Consider the following 22,448-nt stretch of genomic DNA (forward strand, 5'->3'; position numbering starts at 1 on the left):
TGCCACGAGTCGTTGCACATGAATAATGTAATTAAACATCGCGATGCAAAAACGTGAAAATCGGAAAGCCATTCACAAATTCACAACGAAAAGACTTCCCGCCACATTGCACAATTGTCAAGTTATCATTTGCAATCACTATTAGATAGTGATTGAATATTCTTGTAATAGGGAAATAATAAATCATGATTAAGAAAATTATTAAATGTAATTGTTATTTTTATATCAATTTTAAATATGAACTATATGTATTATTGATATCATCTGATAAAGAATTATTATTATTCATCAATTACAACACAGTAATTATGATACAAAGTAAAATATTACCAACTATAAAAAAAAACATCTTAATTAAATATGGTAACGTAAATTAATTTATTAAACCAATCAGAATGCAATATAATTACTTTTTATGAGGTTAATTCCAAAATATATATACATTTACTTTAAGAACTGTTAATTTCAATTTTCAGATTAATTGCGTAGTATGAATATATATATTATTAAAAATTATCCTGTCAATATTAGTGATATTAAATTATGCATACAATTTAGCATACAATTAAGGTTTTAATATCTAATATAATAAGAAGCAAGTTAAGAAAATTAATAAATGCAGATGGCACAGTGTCAATTCTTAAAACATAATTATATTCGGTTTTCAACACAAATCACCGGGTGCCAATCATAATTGAATATCAAATTCGTATCGGCAGTCCTCTGCGTGACCACATTTTTACTCCGTCGCTCCTCTACACGCCCACGAGAAATTTACATATTTATGAGCAAATCCCAGCCTTCGTAGAACGCTTACGAAGAACGCGTCCTTCGTGTTTGTGCGTGTATGTACAAGTACTCTTAACGAGTGCTCTGATAAAAGTATAAGCGAGTAAGCCTGCTATTACTTGCAAGAGTTACTCATCAGTTTTATTGCATACATACTTATGCAAGTTTAATTGCATAAGACTGGACTGAGCAGAAATGAGCAGGATTTTCCAAATTTATGTAATCCCTTTCCTAGATTAATTTCATCTCTTGCTCGCGGAATTCGATATTAAATTCGTCACTTTTTGTTCCAAATTATCCAATTTGCTTTTCAAGAATTTGCTTTAATTGGTCGTTTTAACTTTAACTGTTTACGTGTTTCTCAGAAGCGCTTTCAGATGTCTCGTAATTAATCACAATCGCGAGCATTTGCAAGCAAAATGAGGCCCATCTACAGACCGTCATTATCGTGATAACCCACTTGACGCTTCTGTATCAGCATCAAGGCGCATCCTGGTGCTGAAGGGTATATTTCACAGTGTTTGCTCGGTGTGGTTATCGCTGAGGAATTCCGGTTTCAGAAGCAGGGATAAACAGATAATGTTTGATCAATGAGCGAAAGAGAAAGCAGGTAGCACGCGAAGAGAGAAGGAATCAAATGGGTAAGAGCGTCTGCAAAAAAGTTTGAAACAAGAGATATCGGTACTTCGCAAACGTTACACGAAAAGCTACTCCAATTGATCTCGTGTGTCAATTGCGGTACTCGCAATAATTTGAACAACCCTTGATTGTTATGTAGAGCGAAATAATACATAATCCCGCGCAATAAAGGGAAATGAATAGTTCCAAGATGTCAACGTTGCATTCAACATTGTCGTTAGGTACCAAGTAAGAAAATACTAAAACTGTCGTATCATCCTGTGACGAGTTAACAATTTTGCGGAAATTGCAGATGATTCCAAGCTAGATTATGTTAGCAGTAAACAAGAAAATTGCGCTCGGAATAACGCCAGATATTCAGGCTCGATCAAGGGTGGAAGATTAATGAAGATCGAAGTCACTGATATATATTAGCGAGCGTGCTAGACAGGTTCTTGCCGTAATTTCACATTCCTGAGCGACGGAGGCGAAACGACGAGATTCATTATGATTTCCATCATCTGTCGTCTGACTCTCGTCTTCGTCCCTTAGACAGCTCGATTAAGCCCAGCACGATCGTGTCAATCTCGTTGACTCGTCTCTAATTACGTTACATTTCTACAATTACGTGTTCTCATACATAATATTCCTCTTACGCGAGAGAAGCGATTCGAGAGAGAGAACTCTTACATGTCATTTCTTAATTATATAACGCAAGCAGAGAGCAAGACATATCTCAGTTACCTTTTACACTCGATGCTTACTTTTATTTATAGTTTGTAATTTTATCTACAAGTTAGAAATTTATTAATAGATATATCAATGTAAAAAAACATACAGCATGTTCCGAAATTCGTGAATCAAAATACTATAGCAAGAAAGTTTAAAAAAAATTAGATAAAATAGCTATTTGTAAATTTTTATTTCAAACAGTACTTTCTAAGACATAAGAATTTAAAACTAAAACTATCAGAAATGTTTAGGCAATCGTATGTCCGTAATTTGCGCGTGCAATAGTATTAATGACAAGTGGCCCTCTATACGTAATCTCTGATTAGCTTTAAATTCTTATATCTCCAAAACTGTGCGTAAAATAAAAATTTACAATAATTTACAATAACTAGTTTATTTAATTTTTAAAGAACTTTCTTACTCTAATACTTTTTTTAATTCGCGAATTTCGACCCTTTATGTTATTAAACTAAAACGGCAATCGTATACTTTTTTTTCTAATTTTAAGAGAAAATTTAAAAAGAAAATACAATTTTTTTAGTAATTAAAAGAAGCTTAAGAAGATTTAAGATGAGTTAAGCTCTTCGCCAAATGTCATTATTAGTTCTCTATAATAATTCAACCTAACATGCACCCCATTAACTATGCTAAAGTGCATAATCCTACGTACAACCTGCAATATCGTCGTACTAGGGGCTGATCAGCGGCTTTCCATTACTACTAGACTAACCTGTATGCTCCGCGGGGCCGCAATTCGGACTACGGAAGTCCGAGTATAAACAGCCGTTAGATATTCATTTGAGAGGCAACATCGCCAGTTTCTCACCGCTTTCGTGGATTAAGAGCAGTGTTCATTCCTTTTGATAGTTGACGTGTAACGCGACGCATCGCATATCTCGAAATGATTTTCGTTTACGCGATGTCACGTTCGCGTCTCGAAGCGAGGATTAGAGAGAACGGGAATAATTTTCAACCTAGCTGATCTACGCATTTCATCACTTTGCAATTTGTGCAGTAGCATAATCCCAGAAATTTATTCCGTTCAGGGCACCGTCGTGATAAAATTATACAAATTTCTATTTTTAATTCAAAATGGATAAATAAACGTTAATTCTGCACGTTTTTTCATTATTATTTTTTGTTCATTTTGTCGAAAAGTTGACCGATTAAATCCTCCAAGTTCTACCAGTGAGAAAATTATTTATAGACTGGAAATGGTCCCGTACCAATATTTAATAAATAATTTTTTTAAAGCTACGTGCTATTTCTCTCGAGCGCAGTTAAACTGCGAGCAAACTTTCGTGTAACTTCGTAAGAGCGAGAGCCAATGCGATTGCAATAAGATAAAATAAAAAGTAAGAACTAAAATATTATTTATATCCTGCGTATATATTTGGCATGGAATAGATTTTTTTATGAACAGCAAATACGAAAGAATAACTTTTAAGGACAATCTAAAGATAGAAACTTTCGTTTATCAAACTACATTATCTGAATTATTAATGCGCCAATTCTTGCATATTCTCAAACTTCCAATCTCAACTTTACAATGATATACGGCAGATTTCTTTTAAATTGTGAACAAAAACAAGATGTCGTTGTAACGCTCATCAATTTTTGTTAGAACACGTTTGTACATGTACCTATTAGCATTAAAATCAATTCGCAGTATCTATTTACTTTTAACATTTAGATTTTTCTAATAGAAAGTTATCTCATGTTTAAATAAGAAATTATCTTTAACTGTATAGCACGCCTTCAATTTCATTAGAATTAATTTTAGACAGATTAAACTTATATCGCGATTACTATAATAAAATTCAGATTTTTTTTCAGAACTGAGTTAAAATAGCGTTTTCGATATAAGTGGCTTAAAGATCTCGCTAAATGTCGTTGATAAAGTACAGAATAGCATAGTCGGTCTAATGATGACGCATGCACTCGAGAGGCACCAGATGAGCCGGTCACAAAGCAAACGCCCGGCCCAATAATTACGTAAATACCGAGCGCCGTTGTCGCAGCATTATGCCTGGGGATGATATACAGGTCCGTTAGGAGATTCTGAAATTTGCACCGTAACGGCTTTGCTGCTAAACGTTCAGTGCTCCCTTGATTTTAACAATTAACAGTTTGGCATTGATAACCATTGATAACCGTTTGTAAATTGTCGCATTTCCCTTTTATTAATCTTCAAAAATTAACGAGAACTGAGGTACTTTCTGAAAATGATTTAAATTCGCAAACGTAATGTACGTCTAAAATAATCTGGGATCTGATAAATTGCACTCCCCGTCATAATTACGTTCGTTGCGTCATAAGAAAGACAGATAAGACCCCGTTAATTCTTTTGCCCATTTTATGGTCTGGCATTACGGTCACGAAACAGCCATAAGATTCAGGTGCAAATGAATATCTCTCTGTAAAGTTTCCTAAACTTTCCGCTTCGTTCGCGCGACGGCACAATTTAAGTTGCTGTTATGCAACGCAGGAAACGTTCGCGAAAGTTACACGAGCCAAGTACATCGCGCACTACCGTTAACTCTAGCAAGACACGGTCTCAAGCCTAATTTGCGAGGTTCATGAATTTAAAATATCTTCCGTGTATCATGACCAAGTTGGCATCTAATTAAATCCTACCACTCTTGTTCCTAAGAAGATTTGAAGTTAAGATCAAAACTCTAGTACGTTACACGGCTTCCTTTTTAAGTATCGACGTCAGTGTCACCAAAAGAGGTAACGTACTCGTATTTATATAACTAAATGAAACAAACCTAAATTAACAAAGAAGATTACAAATATCAAAAAAGAGTTTCCATTTTTACCCACAGATAAACGAAAAAAATATCTTTAAATTTATTATAATAATTAAATTCATTACTAATTTATATTAAAATTATATATTGTTGATAAAAAAAAGAGAAGAAATATAAATTAAAATGCTCAGAAAAAAGTTTGGTACAAAAAAATTTATATTATGCAAAAATATATTATATAATTTGTTGGTGTTGTTAATTAAACTGTACATATTTTTATTGTTGTACTTTTATTAATGGAGTACAAATATATCCCTCTGCACAAAATTACGCAAATATTTCTATTAATTAAAATACAACTAAATTGTCTAAGATTACTGTTATTTAGAAAAAAAATATTTTAAAATTAAATTTGTCAAAAATTAGAAGAAAATCTTTATTTTTGTTACTAAAGTCTTATAAACTTTATTTTGTTATATTTGTAAATGATTATTTTTTAGATTTTCTTATTATTACACCAGACAAAAAAAAACACTTTAAATTTTATTTAAAACTCTTATCAAAGAGATACAAAATTATTAAGCGGATTTAATTGTGTAGGCCGGATTTGACCAGTGCATTTAAGGGTTAAAATTGCACTACAGTAATCATCATTAATAGTAATCATCACTATTGCTATTCGATATAAAATGTGTTTATTGTGGACCTGTTAAATGCAACGTTTAAGTATTATAACGTCGAGCATAACACGAATATCCCGAGGAAATTCAATGAGGAATCGTAGTACGACCGACGCAACGGGGAAGTTTTCTCACGGAAGAATCGCGAGTGGAACAGGGTCGAGAGGTGACGCCGCCATTATTGTGCAAATTAAGGAAAATGTAAATTCTTTATCATTTGCATCGCGCGTAACGCCGGGGAATATTCAACGGCGGCTCGGGACAAAAAGAATTCGTCGGACCATTTCAGCGAAACGAAGGTAGTCGACATATTACCGGGGATTTTACCAGGATTACGAGATTTTTTTTTTAAAGCAACGCGACACATCGGTGATGAAGATTCAGGATACTTTGTACAAATAAAAAGTTTCTTATTTATATAGGGAACAAGGTTCTTAACACATGTAATTTATGCGATGTGAGCGTGGAAAGAACAGTTTTGCTAAAGTGTCTGAAAATTTAGCTGGATATACAGATCTGTGTGAAAGTAAATTTGTTAGACCATCAAAATGATTATGTTGGGCGCTCCAACTGGTTCCTGGAGTGTCAAAACTTCTTGCAGCGTTGCTCATCATGCTTGAGCATCCATCATAATTATTTTGTTAGTCCGACAAAATTATGTTAAGGTCGGTATCTAGCTACATTTTTAAATAGTTTATCACAAAATCGTTCTTTCTGTGATAAATTAAAACCATAAGGAAATTATCTATATTTATACGTTAAAATATAAAAAATATAATGCAAATTATTTGCTCTTGTTTCCATACCAGACAGCTGTTTTAATTGCAGGTCGCATATTCTGATTAAACGTATAATCAACATTATAAACATAATAAAACGTTCTTAATAAAACGTTCATTAAATTATTCATTCGAGATCGCGGTTTTTCGGGATTCGTCGCGGTTAGCCTCAGGTATTTGAAAAATCAAATTTTCCAACTACTAATATCTCGTTTTAACCGTTTTAATCCTACTTTTCCAATTCTGATTTTTTTATCCCATATTCGCGCAGTCATCTCGAAATCACCGATCGATAAAAGGCTTCGATCGTCGTGGCTTACTATCGAGCCAGCTATTCCAATTCTCGGATAAGCTCCATACCGATCTAATATCTGATTCGGGTTGACCTCCGATTTAGGAATGCCAGGAATCCCAGCGGCTCATGTACTATGGCGCTCACATCCACGGTCTTCACCATCCACGAATTGCTAGGTATACACGCAGGTCAGTGGTTTGGCTCGGACGAGGTCTGGGAGCCGCGGCGATGAGCCACTTGTGCCATTAACGCGTATCGATACGGATACATAATTTCGGTTTGTTCCGATCGTGCCTCGATACGGGCGCGCGTATATCCGTTTATTTTATCAAAGAAATTACGCTGCCAATCTAATCTCGGCCAATCTAATCTCGATCAGATACATCGATAATTCAATGCAATTTAGGCTGGCCTCCAATTTCAGGAGTTTCAATCAAGCGCATATTCGCGAGTATACCGTGTACACGAAAGGCAAATAACGTTACTTTCGGTTGTGTGTTACGCATCAAATCGTTAAACTTTGAGTTTAATGATAGATAAGATCGAAATTTATTACTATTGTGACGACGACACCGCTCAGATTCATGTAGGATCTTTCTAGTACACTTTGACAATTTGTTTTCTGCTTTGTCTTAGCAAAGATAAAAATGTTTGAGATAAAAACAATTAAAAATGAAAGACTTATTTGTGTATTAAGAGCTTTAGAAGCAGAAGTAAATAAAATCTCGTTCTACAACGTAATTATACAAGTATATTATACTTTAAGAGAACTTTAATTAAAGTGCTACATTAAGAAATTACCTTTCTTTTCTAACTCTTAATATTCTACGTTGCACCATAAAAATATAATTAATATCGCGACGCGACATTTTTTCTATCTAAAATTTTTCGCAAGTCATATTTTTCCCCCTTTTCCTTTAGTTGCCGACTTCTTTTAATAAAAATATTCATATGCCTGAATGTTACGCAGCCACGGGTCGCAGATGCACTTTACTAAGAAATGAAATTTGTTAAAGAGGTCTACGTGAAAATATTTAATACCCCCGCAATGTATGGGTTTTTCATGTTCTTGAAACTTTTGCGGAAGTTTACCGTAATATATGAGAATCGAGACAGACCTTTCGCGAAATATTAAAACGATAGAGCAATTTGATCAGACTTTACAATTCGGCACGAAATTTGCTATAGCGATCTCACTGTAGTATGTCTTCGGTTTTAACGCTCGTTTTGAATAAATGCAAGAAGTGACAAACAATTAACTCGCCTACCGTGCTTCCATTTTTTTTTCTCCACCGTGAACCGCATTTGCGTTAAACTACGTGCCCGCTGTACTTTAATTAAACCCGACTATACGCCGACGTTCTCATTACTTCTCGACTCTACTGCGTTCTGAAAAAAAGGAAAAGGCAATAGCAAGAGGCTGCTGCAGAAATTGTTGCACCAGTCGCGTAGCACGCGTTTTGTGGCAAAAGTTTACCGCTGCCAATAAACGAAGACTTTACTTTAAGTATCAAAACAAACATTCTGTTAAACTTTACTTTGACATAAATAACGTTGTTACTTTGTTGATGTCGGCCATTATAAAATTAAATAGAGAGCATCGACCGAAATGTGAAGACACAATATAAACGAAATGCCTTCACGATCATAGCCAGATTAATGCTGATATTTATTACGTGATTTTATGTACCTTTTCAAGCTCACATAGTTCAAATAGATTTTTCGATCTTAAAACACAGTTCTAAGTTGAATAAAAATTAATATCACGTTATTAAATTAAAAATCAATTTAATAATAAGTATTGCAAATAAGCATCTAAATGTGAGAACCTTTCCTTCTAAAAAAAAAAAACTATAAAAATTACATTACTTTCCGTAAAAAATGTCTTGCCGCATTGAGTAAATAATAACTAGAAAAATAAAATATAATACTAGAATATAAAAGATTCTTGTAAAAGTATTTAATTCATTCCATAAAATATTTTTATAACATTTCTGATTATTTTATATATATATTCAATAAAATAAGTAATTTTCTTCGAATTATTTCGTTCATTGAAAATCTGTAGTTTTAATTGAGCAATGAATTAAAGAAAGAATTTCATTACACGCTTGACAAAAGCGACCATATAATACTCCTTTATCATTCGCTGCAATATTGTGCTACGGCGGAAACAATCCTTCCCCTCCCCCTCAAAAAAAAGTTTCCATTTCCATGACAATGGAGGCTTCCGAGCGTTACACAAAGAACAGTTTCGTTATGGAAATCCGTGAGTGGGTGAAAATCAAGGGACGGTCGATCACATAAGTGAAATGATATCGGTACCAACGAGGCGTGAGAAGTTAATTAAAACATTAAATTTTGCGAATTCAATTAGTGCGTTTCGGTCTGCTCGAGTTTTTTGACAAATTGATTACGAACAAACAGAGGCACGGAGAAACCGTGCTCGAAACGATCCAAAACGACTGGCGGAAGTAAAAGGCGCGTAGGGGCGAGTAATATTTTACGAGCATTCATTACGTCGGAAAGAGCAGGTGACTGCCGTTTTTCAATATTTGCAATGGGCCCGATGTCTGCAACACGGCTGCCACGCTGCACTGGGAATGGAATTCCCGATGGGCGTATCGCATTCGCCCTGCGAGAGCGTGCCCGCGAGCAATGCGAAATCTCCGCGTTAAACCTCCTCGGCATCTCCGATCTCCGTTTATTGAATGGAAAATTTTAACTTTAATATCAGACGTTTGCAGACGCGAACGATTTCAGGAAGTTTCAGCGAATATTGCCTGGCAGATATTTGACATTTTGCAGACGTAGAATATTTGACGGTAACGTTGACAGTAACGTTGTCACTATTGTTCAATTCAATTTCAGTGTTAGATGCGAAGAAGCGTGATAAATTAAAACCAAGTCTGTCCAAGATACAAGTTTTTCTAAGTGAATACAACGCTTCTACCTCATTATCATTAAAGAAAAAGCTAGATTATCGCGTACACACACGCTGAATTTAATTGTTATTATATTACATAGAAAGAACAATTTTAGCAGCATCTAAAAATTTACCTAGATATAAATAAAAAAAAAATGTTATGTTGGGTTATTAAAATAATTATGTAAGACGCCCAAGCATGATAATGTTGCTGCAAATAGTTTTGACATACTAGCTACCAAGTTAAACATCCGATATGATTTTTTAAATGCTTCAACATAATTATTTTCAGCAAAATTGTTCTTTCTGTGTAGAAAATATTATAGCAGCAAGTAATTGCGAGAAACAAGAGACTCTTTTACTGGATAAACTCAAACTTGTAAATTATGGCAAATTGCAAAGTATAAATAAATTATGTCGTTATATTGCTTGAGAAATTACAATTCGTTTTTATCGCACATTATAGAGCAAAAATTTCTTTCCGCAAATAAATTATTGACGCAATACGTATTATAATTCCGTTAATAAAATAAAAAATTCCGGTTGTCTCAAATATTCATCTCTAAAGGCAGCCGTCGTGTCGCACGTATAAAGGCCTACGTGTTCGTATTTCCGTCTGGATATTTTCTTTCCGCGTAAACGCGCAAAGGAAGTTGCCCCATTCTTTCAGTGCGAAAACTCCCGCTTAAATAAATGTTTACGAAAAATTCTTTCCACGGCTTCTCTATGCTCTGGGCAAAATTGCACATAAGAGTATACTCGCTTGTTAGATGGTAAGCTCAGTAAGCTGCAAGCAAGCGTGTATTCCGCGAATCAAATACGGATTGCAGTTTCTTTTATGACAAACTCGTTACTGGGTGTAGACACGGATTTCCGTGCTCTCGAAAATCATGCGGTACAGGAGAGAATTGCTGAACTTCGGTCGCCTAAATCGTATCTCATTAATATTTTATATTTTTATTTGATATACACAACATTTAATAATAAAAATATAAAATAAATGAAAAATGTGTAATAAAAACTCATTACATCTTATTTTGCGCAGTATAATATTGTGATATTATACTGAATTTTTATATTTTCGTAAAAGAAAGCTTTATAGAACATTTTACATTTATTGCATATATGTATTTGTAATTATAAAGATTGAATCAATATTTTTATTAAATTTGTCAAATTTATTAAATCATACCACTACACATTTTATTACAATAATATTAATGTAAAACTGATCGTTAATAATAATAAAACTAAAAATTAGTATGAATAAAATTATGTCAATTGCAAAAATTAATTGAAGCCAGTTTTATTTCGATAACTTTTTTACTTTTTTGTTATTGTTATTTATTAATTATAAATTCAATCCTTTATTTCAATAAATTATTGATAAAATAAATTAGTTAATAATTCTTTATATTTTTAATTATTTCAATTCATAAATTCAATACGTTTATAGGCGATATAACTTAGAAAACCCAAGGGTATAATTTAGATAATCGGTTTCTTAAATCATACCTTCCAGCATGTTAAAGAAAGGTTTGTAATAAATTATTAATTTGTAAAAAGTTAAATATTGTGGTAATATGTAATCTGAAACGTCAAGCTAGAATTTCCAAGGTTTATTTGCGCATTAATCAGTATATCAAATAAGAAATAATGTAATAAAATATAACTTAAGTATATAGTGCGCACGTTCGACAACTCTCTTCTAACAATAAGTTATAAAGTCGTCAGAAGATTCATTCATGCACGAACCAAATTGCATCGCGAATTTAACTAGTGGAAGAGTCCCATATTTCTCAAACTGCTTTATTTTGCCGATGCCATCGAAATAAATTGCGAAAACGTGACGACTCGGCGAAAACCGAGAAGATTGCGCCTTCAGGATGCGGGCGGCTATGATTGCATACGTCCTCTTGGCATTTTTCACAAATATTTCATATTACAAGCAACACATCGTGTTTGCTGTATTTATACGCCCGAATTCCTTCGTCGTCTGCCACGTCGGGGTCGCTGACACCGCGTGTTCGGTCTTACAATCTCCTGTGTACGCTTCTGGGACATTATTAACCCTCGGGACTTTACATCGTGCCTAGGCTCATTGGCCTTTCTTGCTAAAAACACTCCTGAAAGCATCAAGCGCCGTGTTCTTGCACACGGGACTTATTTCCTAAATGCGCCGGGAGGTTTATGGCATGACATGGAAAAAGAAGTAAAAGGATAGGCCGGGTAGAGCCATGAATGGAATAAAAAAAAATGAGATGCGTTGGTATGAATAGCCGACATGTCGTTCAAACTTACGAGCATTGCGCGTACGATTTTCATTTTAAACGAGAGCTGTGCTCGCTCAGTGAATTCGCAACTTTCGTTTTCGATTTCGTTACGTAAGAGAAGAAGGTGAATAGTCGACATAAAAACTTAATGTACCCGTTTGCAATTATTCGCTATTATTACTATTAATGATCTACATTTACTGTTAATATTTGTAACAATACATTTTCGATGATATCACAAGTGAAATTGGAGAATATCAATTTTATGTATTTCTTCGTATGTACGTATACATACGATAAATGTATTGAATAAAGAGAATCTTTCATACGATATTTTCACACTCCACGGTACGATGTTATTGAGTTTGAGATGATCAAACCTCGTTGAACTTTGGATATAAAAGGAGGCAGCGGTATCGTAACGTTCGAAACGATGGGATTTGTTTCAACGCCATGTAAACAGCGTGTTGTTGGGCGAACAGACTCGAAAACAATAACTTTATATAGAAAGAATTTTCTAAATTTAAGAATGTGGAAAATTCGTGAAGAGAAGGGAAGACTAATGGAGTCATTCCATTAGAATCAAATTATGGTGAGCTATTATTAATCAACTGATTTTTTTAAATTGATTATACAAAAATATAATTAAAATTTGATTTATGAAATTTTTAAAAATTTCATAAAATATATTGTAAAACATATTATTTCTAACTATAATGGAAGAGTCTGCTAAATTCTAAAAATACTTGGCTTAATATAAATCTAATATTTTTTATAAATAAATTTAACAAACTAGATTAATTTTTGAAATAATATGTACACAATTTCTTACTTCGAATCAAGAGGTAAGAAATATTTTTGAACAAAATTATCTTGAATATACTAATAACTCGTGACATGAATATAATAAAATTTAATGGTTGGATATGAAAGTATTTATTATTTGACTGTGCAAAGAATTCGACGATTAAATACTGTAAATTAATTTGGTATATTGATGAAAATCTCATAAATACCTTCATTCGCTCGTATCAAGGATAAGCATTCGTTATGTCCATGTTATGTACTAACTAGAGCCATTGCGATGTCCCATTAAGCCGACATGTACCACACTACTTCCTCCATTTCACGCACACGCATACAGAATAGCACTTCGTTAACATCTTGCGCATTTTCTGCATCCTTATATCCCGTCACAGATTTGGGATATTCTACGATGATTGCATTAGTTAAACAAACTGTTACAATTTGCTTTACAGCAAAAGATTTTCACATTTAAATAAAAAATAGTGTTTATGTACTAGAAATATGTTACAAGTATTTAGATTCATATTTATACTAATACAAGTATTTATATTCATATGTCCTACAGATATTTATATTTTTGTGAGTCAGAGTTATTTTTTATTTACCATATGTGTTAAATAATTTGCCTCGGATGACATTTAATTTCCATAAATTAAGAATTTTTTATCATTAAATTTTTAATAATTTACAAAGTTAAATTTTTCTCTTAATAATTAAATTATTGATTTTAATTGATTTAGCAACGTTAACAATTTGGAATATAAAGCTGCATATAAAATGTGCCATAATAATGAAAAAAAGGCGACAAAATTAATTTAAAAAGAAAGTATAGAATATACAACATTTATTTTATAATAAATAATATTTGAAGTAATATTTTGTAAATAAATTATTGTCTCAGTACTTGATCATGTGTTATATAGTATGAAACACATTTAAAGGATTGGAATATACACACATACATGAAATTCACATATATGTATTAAAATATAAGATACATAAAATTGTAACTAGAAGTCTGTATTTTAAAATCTGAAGCAAATTATGTAGATCATTTAGAGAAAGTTTCATCACTGTTATTACTTATTGATTTTTGCAAATCGATTTTGGCTTTTTCATTTAATGTAACAGATACTATGTACATTGTGTATTGTAATGATACTTGAAGCTAGCAGCGGATTCGCAGCAGCAGATTCGTCAAAGCAGGGATTCTCATTCAAAATAAAATACACAAGAAACTTTGACATATAAAGGCAAACTAGCAAGTAACTGCACAAAATACACTTATACGCTTCTAAATAGATCAGAACAATTAACAAAAATGCGCAGGTCTACTAAATTGTTTAAATTATATAACGAGTTATTGCAGAAACAAGGGAAGGAAGCCTCGGTCGGGGCTGCAAATTTTTTTAGAACATTATTGTAGGCTTCTAAATCAATCCCGACTAGCAAGAAAAATTAAAAAAAATGCGCACGCCTACGAAAAATTATTTAAACAATATAAAGTTTACTGCAAAAACAGGAAAACGAAGTCGCGGTCGGGGCTGCAAATTTTTTTAGAACATCATTGTAGGCTTCTAAATAAATCCCGACTAGCAAGAAAAATTAAAAAAAATGCGCACGCCTACGAAAAATTATTTAAACAATATAAAGTTTATTGCAAAAACAGGAAAACGAAGTCGCGGTCGGGGCTGCAAATTTTTTTAGAACATTATTATAACCTTCTAAATAAATCCCGACTAGCAAGAAAAATTAAAAAAAATGCGCACGCCTACGAAAAATTATTTAAACAATATAAAGTTTATTGCAAAAACAGGAAAACGAAGTCGCGGTCGGGGCTGCAAATTTTTTTAGAACATTATTATAACCTTCTAAATAAATCCCGACTAGCAAGAAAAATTAAAAAAAATGCGCACGCCTACGAAAAATTATTTAAACAATATAAAGTTTATTGCAAAAACAGGAAAACGAAGTCGCGGTCGGGGCTGCAAATTTTTTTAGAACATCATTATAGGCTTCTAAATAAATCCCGACTAGCAAGAAAAATTAAAAAAAATGCGCACGCCTACGAAAAATTATTTAAACAATATAAAGTTTATTGCAAAAACAGGAAAACGAAGTCGCGGTCGGGGCTGCAAATTTTTTTAGAACATTATTATAACCTTCTAAATCAATCCCGACTAGCAAGAAAAATTAAAAAAAATGCGCACGCCTACGAAAAATTATTTAAACAATATAAAGTTTATTGCAAAAACAGGAAAACGAAGTCGCGGTCGGGGCTGCAAATTTTTTTAGAACATTATTATAAGCTTCTAAATAAATCCCGACTAGCAAGAAAAATTAAAAAAAATGCGCACGCCTACGAAAAATTATTTAAACAATATAAAGTTTATTGCAAAAACAGGAAAACGAAGTCGCGGTCGGGGCTGCAAATTTTTTTAGAACATCATTGTAGGCTTCTAAATCAATCCCGACTAGCAAGAAAAATTAAAAAAAATGCGCACGCCTACGAAAACTTATTTAAACAATATAAAGTTTATTGCAAAAACAGGAAAACGAAGTCGCGGTCGGGGCTGCAAATTTTTTTAGAACATTATTATAAGCTTCTAAATCAATCCCGACTAGCAAGAAAAATTAAAAAAAATGCGCACGCCTACGAAAAATTATTTAAACAATATAAAGTTTATTGCAAAAACAGGAAAACGAAGTCGCGGTCGGGGCTGCAAATTTTTTTAGAACATCATTATAACCTTCTAAATCAATCCCGACTAGCAAGAAAAATTAAAAAAAATGCGCACGCCTACGAAAAATTATTTAAACAATATAAAGTTTATTGCAAAAACAGGAAAACGAAGTCGCGGTCGGGGCTGCAAATTTTTTTAGAACATTATTATAACCTTCTAAATCAATCCCGACTAGCAAGAAAAATTAAAAAAATGCGCACGCCTACGAAAAATTATTTAAACAATATAAAGTTTATTGCAAAAACAGGAAAACGAAGTCGCGGTCGGGGCTGCAAATTTTTTTAGAACATTATTGTAGGCTTCTAAATCAATCCCGACTAGCAAGAAAAATTAAAAAAAATGCGCACGCCTACGAAAAATTATTTAAACAATATAAAGTTTATTGCAAAAACAGGAAAACGAAGTCGCGGTCGGGGCTGCAAATTTTTTTAGAACATTATTATAACCTTCTAAATCAATCCCGACTAGCAAGAAAAATTGAAAAAAATGCGCACGCCTACGAAAAATTATTTAAACAATATAAAGTTTATTGCAAAAACAGGAAAACGAAGTCGCGGTCGGGGCTGCAAATTTTTTTAGAACATCATTGTAGGCTTCTAAATAAATCCCGACTAGCAAGAAAAATTAAAAAAATGCGCACGCCTACGAAAAATTATTTAAACAATATAAAGTTTATTGCAAAAACAGGAAAACGAAGTCGCGGTCGGGGCTGCAAATTTTTTTAGAACATTATTATAACCTTCTAAATCAATCCCGACTAGCAAGAAAAATTAAAAAAAATGCGCACGCCTACGAAAAATTATTTAAACAATATAAAGTTTATTGCAAAAACAGGAAAACGAAGTCGCGGTCGGGGCTGCAAATTTTTTTAGAACATTATTATAACCTTCTAAATCAATCCCGACTAGCAAGAAAAATTAAAAAAAATGCGCACGCCTACGAAAAATTATTTAAACAATATAAAGTTTACTGCAAAAACAGGAAAACGAAGTCGCGGTCGGGGCTGCAAATTTTTTTAGAACATCATTGTAGGCTTCTAAATAAATCCCGACTAGCAAGAAAAATTAAAAAAAATGCGCACGCCTACGAAAACTTATTTAAACAATATAAAGTTTATTGCAAAAACAGGAAAACGAAGTCGCGGTCGGGGCTGCAAATTTTTTTAGAACATCATTATAACCTTCTAAATCAATCCCGACTAGCAAGAAAAATTAAAAAAAATGCGCACGCCTACGAAAAATTATTTAAACAATATAAAGTTTATTGCAAAAACAGGAAAACGAAGTCGCGGTCGGGGCTGCAAATTTTTTTAGAACATTATTATAACCTTCTAAATAAATCCCGACTAGCAAGAAAAATTAAAAAAAATGCGCACGCCTACGAAAAATTATTTAAACAATATAAAGTTTATTGCAAAAACAGGAAAACGAAGTCGCGGTCGGGGCTGCAAATTTTTTTAGAACATCATTGTAGGCTTCTAAATAAATCCCGACTAGCAAGAAAAATTAAAAAAAATGCGCACGCCTACGAAAACTTATTTAAACAATATAAAGTTTATTGCAAAAACAGGAAAACGAAGTCGCGGTCGGGGCTGCAAATTTTTTTAGAACATTATTGTAGGCTTCTAAATCAATCCCGACTAGCAAGAAAAATTAAAAAAAATGCGCACGCCTACGAAAAATTATTTAAACAATATAAAGTTTATTGCAAAAACAGGAAAACGAAGTCGCGGTCGGGGCTGCAAATTTTTTTAGAACATTATTGTAGGCTTCTAAATCAATCCCGACTAGCAAGAAAAATTAAAAAAAATGCGCACGCCTACGAAAAATTATTTAAACAATATAAAGTTTATTGCAAAAACAGGAAAACGAAGTCACGGTCGGGGCTGCAAATTTTTTTAGAACATTACTATAACCTTCTAAATCAATCCCGACTAGCAAGAAAAATTAAAAAAAATGCGCACGCCTACAAAAAATTATTTAAACAATATAAAGTTTATTGCAAAAACAGGAAAACGAAGTCGCGGTCGGGGCTGCAAATTTTTTTAGAACATTATTGTAGGCTTCTAAATCAATCCCGACTAGCAAGAAAAATTAAAAAAATGCGCACGCCTACGAAAAATTATTTAAACAATATAAAGTTTATTGCAAAAACAGGAAAACGAAGTCGCGGTCGGGGCTGCAAATTTTTTTAGAACATTATTGTAGGCTTCTAAATCAATCCCGACTAGCAAGAAAAATTAAAAAAAATGCGCACGCCTACGAAAAATTATTTAAACAATATAAAGTTTATTGCAAAAACAGGAAAACGAAGTCGCGGTCGGGGCTGCAAATTTTTTTAGAACATCATTATAACCTTCTAAATCAATCCCGACTAGCAAGAAAAATTAAAAAAAATGCGCACGGCTACGAAAAATTATTTAAACAATATAAAATTTATTGCAATAACAGGAAAACGAAGTCTCGGTCGGGGCTGCAAATTTTTTTAGAACATCATTATAGCCTTCTAAATAAATCTCGACTAGTAAGAAAAATTAAAAAAAATGCGCACGGCTAATAATTGTTTTAATTATATAACGAGTTATTGCAGAAACAAGGGCTTGGTCGGCGCTGGAAATTTATTAGCAATCATATTAAGGTTGCTTGCTTGCGCCGTATAGGAATATAATATCGTCATTATAGAAAAGAAATAGTATGATTTCCCAATTTTCTACTTGAATGTAAATTATAAATCAGAAATATAATTTGACTGCTAAACATACATATTGTTCTCTCTATTTGCGCTACCCAAGACCAACCAACGAGGGGGTGGCGAGAATATGGTCTCTTTTATTGTTTTGTTTTTACTGTTTGTAAATGTTAAAATTTTTTTGACTTTTTTATATTAAAATTTATTTGCGTTTTTGGTATTAGAATTTTTTTTCTTTTTTAGTTTTTGCAATAAATTTTATATTGTTTAAATAATTTTTCGTAGGCGTGCGCATTTTTTTTAATTTTTCTTGCTAGTCGGGATTTATTTAGAAGCCTACAATAATGTTGTAAAAAAATTTGCAGCCCCGACCGCGACTTCGTTTTCCTGTTTTTGCAATAAACTTTATATTGTTTAAATAATTTTTCGTAGGCGTGCGCATTTTTTTTAATTTTTCTTGCTAGTCGGGATTTATTTAGAAGGTTATAATAATGTTCTAAAAAAATTTGCAGCCCCGACCGCGACTTCGTTTTCCTGTTTTTGCAATAAACTTTATATTGTTTAAATAATTTTTCGTAGGCGTGCGCATTTTTTTTAATTTTTCTTGCTAGTCGGGATTTATTTAGAAGGTTATAATAATGTTCTAAAAAAATTTGCAGCCCCGACCGCGACTTCGTTTTCCTGTTTTTGCAATAAACTTTATATTGTTTAAATAATTTTTCGTAGGCGTGCGCATTTTTTTTAATTTTTCTTGCTAGTCGGGATTTATTTAGAAGGTTATAATAATGTTCTAAAAAAATTTGCAGCCCCGACCGCGACTTCGTTTTCCTGTTTTTGCAATAAACTTTATATTGTTTAAATAATTTTTCGTAGGCGTGCGCATTTTTTTTAATTTTTCTTGCTAGTCGGGATTTATTTAGAAGGTTATAATAATGTTCTAAAAAAATTTGCAGCCCCGACCGCGACTTCGTTTTCCTGTTTTTGCAATAAACTTTATATTGTTTAAATAAGTTTTCGTAGGCGTGCGCATTTTTTTAATTTTTCTTGCTAGTCGGGATTTATTTAGAAGCCTACAATGATGTTCTAAAAAAATTTGCAGCCCCGACCGCGACTTCGTTTTCCTGTTTTTGCAATAAACTTTATATTGTTTAAATAATTTTTCGTAGGCGTGCGCATTTTTTTTAATTTTTCTTGCTAGTCGGGATTGATTTAGAAGGTTATAATAATGTTCTAAAAAAATTTGCAGCCCCGACCGCGACTTCGTTTTCCTGTTTTTGCAATAAACTTTATATTGTTTAAATAAGTTTTCGTAGGCGTGCGCATTTTTTTTAATTTTTCTTGCTAGTCGGGATTTATTTAGAAGCCTACAATGATGTTCTAAAAAAATTTGCAGCCCCGACCGCGACTTCGTTTTCCTGTTTTTGCAATAAACTTTATATTGTTTAAATAATTTTTCGTAGGCGTGCGCATTTTTTTTAATTTTTCTTGCTAGTCGGGATTGATTTAGAAGGTTATAATAATGTTCTAAAAAAATTTGCAGCCCCGACCGCGACTTCGTTTTCCTGTTTTTGCAATAAACTTTATATTGTTTAAATAATTTTTCGTAGGCGTGCGCATTTTTTTTAATTTTTCTTGCTAGTCGGGATTTATTTAGAAGGTTATAATAATGTTCTAAAAAAATTTGCAGCCCCGACCGCGACTTCGTTTTCCTGTTTTTGCAATAAACTTTATATTGTTTAAATAATTTTTCGTAGGCGTGCGCATTTTTTTTAATTTTTCTTGCTAGTCGGGATTTATTTAGAAGGTTATAATAATGTTCTAAAAAAATTTGCAGCCCCGACCGCGACTTCGTTTTCCTGTTTTTGCAATAAACTTTATATTGTTTAAATAATTTTTCGTAGGCGTGCGCATTTTTTTAATTTTTCTTGCTAGTCGGGATTTATTTAGAAGGTTATAATAATGTTCTAAAAAAATTTGCAGCCCCGACCGCGACTTCGTTTTCCTGTTTTTGCAATAAACTTTATATTGTTTAAATAATTTTTCGTAGGCGTGCGCATTTTTTTTAATTTTTCTTGCTAGTCGGGATTGATTTAGAAGGTTATAATAATGTTCTAAAAAAATTTGCAGCCCCGACCGCGACTTCGTTTTCCTGTTTTTGCAATAAACTTTATATTGTTTAAATAAGTTTTCGTAGGCGTGCGCATTTTTTTTAATTTTTCTTGCTAGTCGGGATTTATTTAGAAGCCTACAATGATGTTCTAAAAAAATTTGCAGCCCCGACCGCGACTTCGTTTTCCTGTTTTTGCAATAAACTTTATATTGTTTAAATAATTTTTCGTAGGCGTGCGCATTTTTTTTAATTTTTCTTGCTAGTCGGGATTTATTTAGAAGGTTATAATAATGTTCTAAAAAAATTTGCAGCCCCGACCGCGACTTCGTTTTCCTGTTTTTGCAATAAACTTTATATTGTTTAAATAATTTTTCGTAGGCGTGCGCATTTTTTTTAATTTTTCTTGCTAGTCGGGATTTATTTAGAAGGTTATAATAATGTTCTAAAAAAATTTGCAGCCCCGACCGCGACTTCGTTTTCCTGTTTTTGCAATAAACTTTATATTGTTTAAATAATTTTTCGTAGGCGTGCGCATTTTTTTTAATTTTTCTTGCTAGTCGGGATTTATTTAGAAGCCTACAATGATGTTCTAAAAAATTTGCAGCCCCGACCGCGACTTCGTTTTCCTGTTTTTGCAGTAAACTTTATATTGTTTAAATAATTTTTCGTAGGCGTGCGCATTTTTTTTAATTTTTCTTGCTAGTCGGGATTTATTTAGAAGGTTATAATAATGTTCTAAAAAAATTTGCAGCCCCGACCGCGACTTCGTTTTCCTGTTTTTGCAATAAACTTTATATTGTTTAAATAATTTTTCGTAGGCGTGCGCATTTTTTTTAATTTTTCTTGCTAGTCGGGATTTATTTAGAAGGTTATAATAATGTTCTAAAAAAATTTGCAGCCCCGACCGCGACTTCGTTTTCCTGTTTTTGCAATAAACTTTATATTGTTTAAATAATTTTTCGTAGGCGTGCGCATTTTTTTAATTTTTCTTGCTAGTCGGGATTTATTTAGAAGCCTACAATGATGTTCTAAAAAAATTTGCAGCCCCGACCGCGACTTCGTTTTCCTGTTTTTGCAGTAAACTTTATATTGTTTAAATAATTTTTCGTAGGCGTGCGCATTTTTTTTAATTTTTCTTGCTAGTCGGGATTGATTTAGAAGCCTACAATAATGTTCTAAAAAAATTTGCAGCCCCGACCGAGGCTTCCTTCCCTTGTTTCTGCAATAACTCGTTATATAATTTAAACAATTTAGTAGACCTGCGCATTTTTGTTAATTGTTCTGATCTATTTAGAAGCGTATAAGTGTATTTTGTGCAGTTACTTGCTAGTTTGCCTTTATATGTCAAAGTTTCTTGTGTATTTTATTTTGAATGAGAATCCCTGCTTTGACGAATCTGCTGCTGCGAATCCGCTGCTAGCTTCAAATCATTGTCATTTAATGTAACAGATACTATGTACATTGTGTATTATGTACATTGTATACTATGTACTAATCATGTATGTAATATTCATAATCAATATATTGATTATTAATGACAGATTGAGACTGCTATTGATTTTAATAAAGTTAATTATTAATAGCAGAATTTAGTATTAAATTATTTAATCTATTTGTAAGCAAGAGTTTAAATGATTAACTAATTGCACGCTTGAGAGAAATTAACATAAGAATTCAAAGTAAATATATACAGTATATTTTTTTATTATCGCTTAACCTATGATATATTTCACTCCATACATTTTGGATTAGATTGTTAGATTATTAAATTGTATTAGATTATTAAACGCTTCCTCTTTACCAAAGTGGACATTTAGTTACCAAAACTAGAAATCGAAGCGATAGAATAAGAGAAATATGTTTCATTGTATACATACACATACATATAACCAGGTAGAACACAAACTCGTAAAGATTGCTTTCCAGCTACGACAATGTGTAACACAATGAATCATTTTATCCTTGTTTAATATTGTCAAATAGCAAGGATAAAATGATTCACTGTGTTATACAGTGGTCGTAGCTGGAAAGCTCCCAAGAACATTATAACGTAACATCATTGACTTTATTTGTCATTTATAAATCAATATAAATGTTACTCTTGTAAATCATTATGTCATTAAGTAACACATGAGTAATTTTTGATATTATTATGACTTCTGTGTTTTACCTGGGTATATATATAGTATATGTTTCTGATGAAACACATTCTCTTATTCTATCGCTTCGATTTCTAGTATAGACGAATAAATAT

At 32.6% G+C, this 22,448-nt stretch overlaps 1 protein-coding gene across 6 annotated transcripts in view; it reads right to left on the minus strand.

The window, feature by feature from the left end:
- LOC105197520 (acetylcholine receptor subunit alpha-like) overlaps positions 1-22,448 on the minus strand; it is a 186,856-nt gene that overhangs the window by 118,931 nt on the left and 45,477 nt on the right. Inside the window, exon 2 of one of the 6 annotated variants that reach the window (XM_039445945.1) lies at positions 12,862-13,056. The exons of 4 other annotated variants lie outside the window; for them this stretch is intronic. In XM_039445945.1, the coding sequence (XP_039301879.1) occupies positions 12,862-12,867 (6 nt within the window). In that variant the 5' untranslated portion in view covers positions 12,868-13,056. Of the gene's footprint in view, positions 1-12,861; positions 13,188-22,448 lie in introns of those variants that run through there. One more of the 6 variants, XM_039445947.1, reaches the window with a different exon arrangement.

The sequence above is a fragment of the Solenopsis invicta genome, chromosome 2 (assembly GCF_016802725.1).
Source record: "Solenopsis invicta isolate M01_SB chromosome 2, UNIL_Sinv_3.0, whole genome shotgun sequence".
Classification (NCBI taxonomy): Eukaryota; Metazoa; Arthropoda; class Insecta; order Hymenoptera; family Formicidae; genus Solenopsis; species Solenopsis invicta.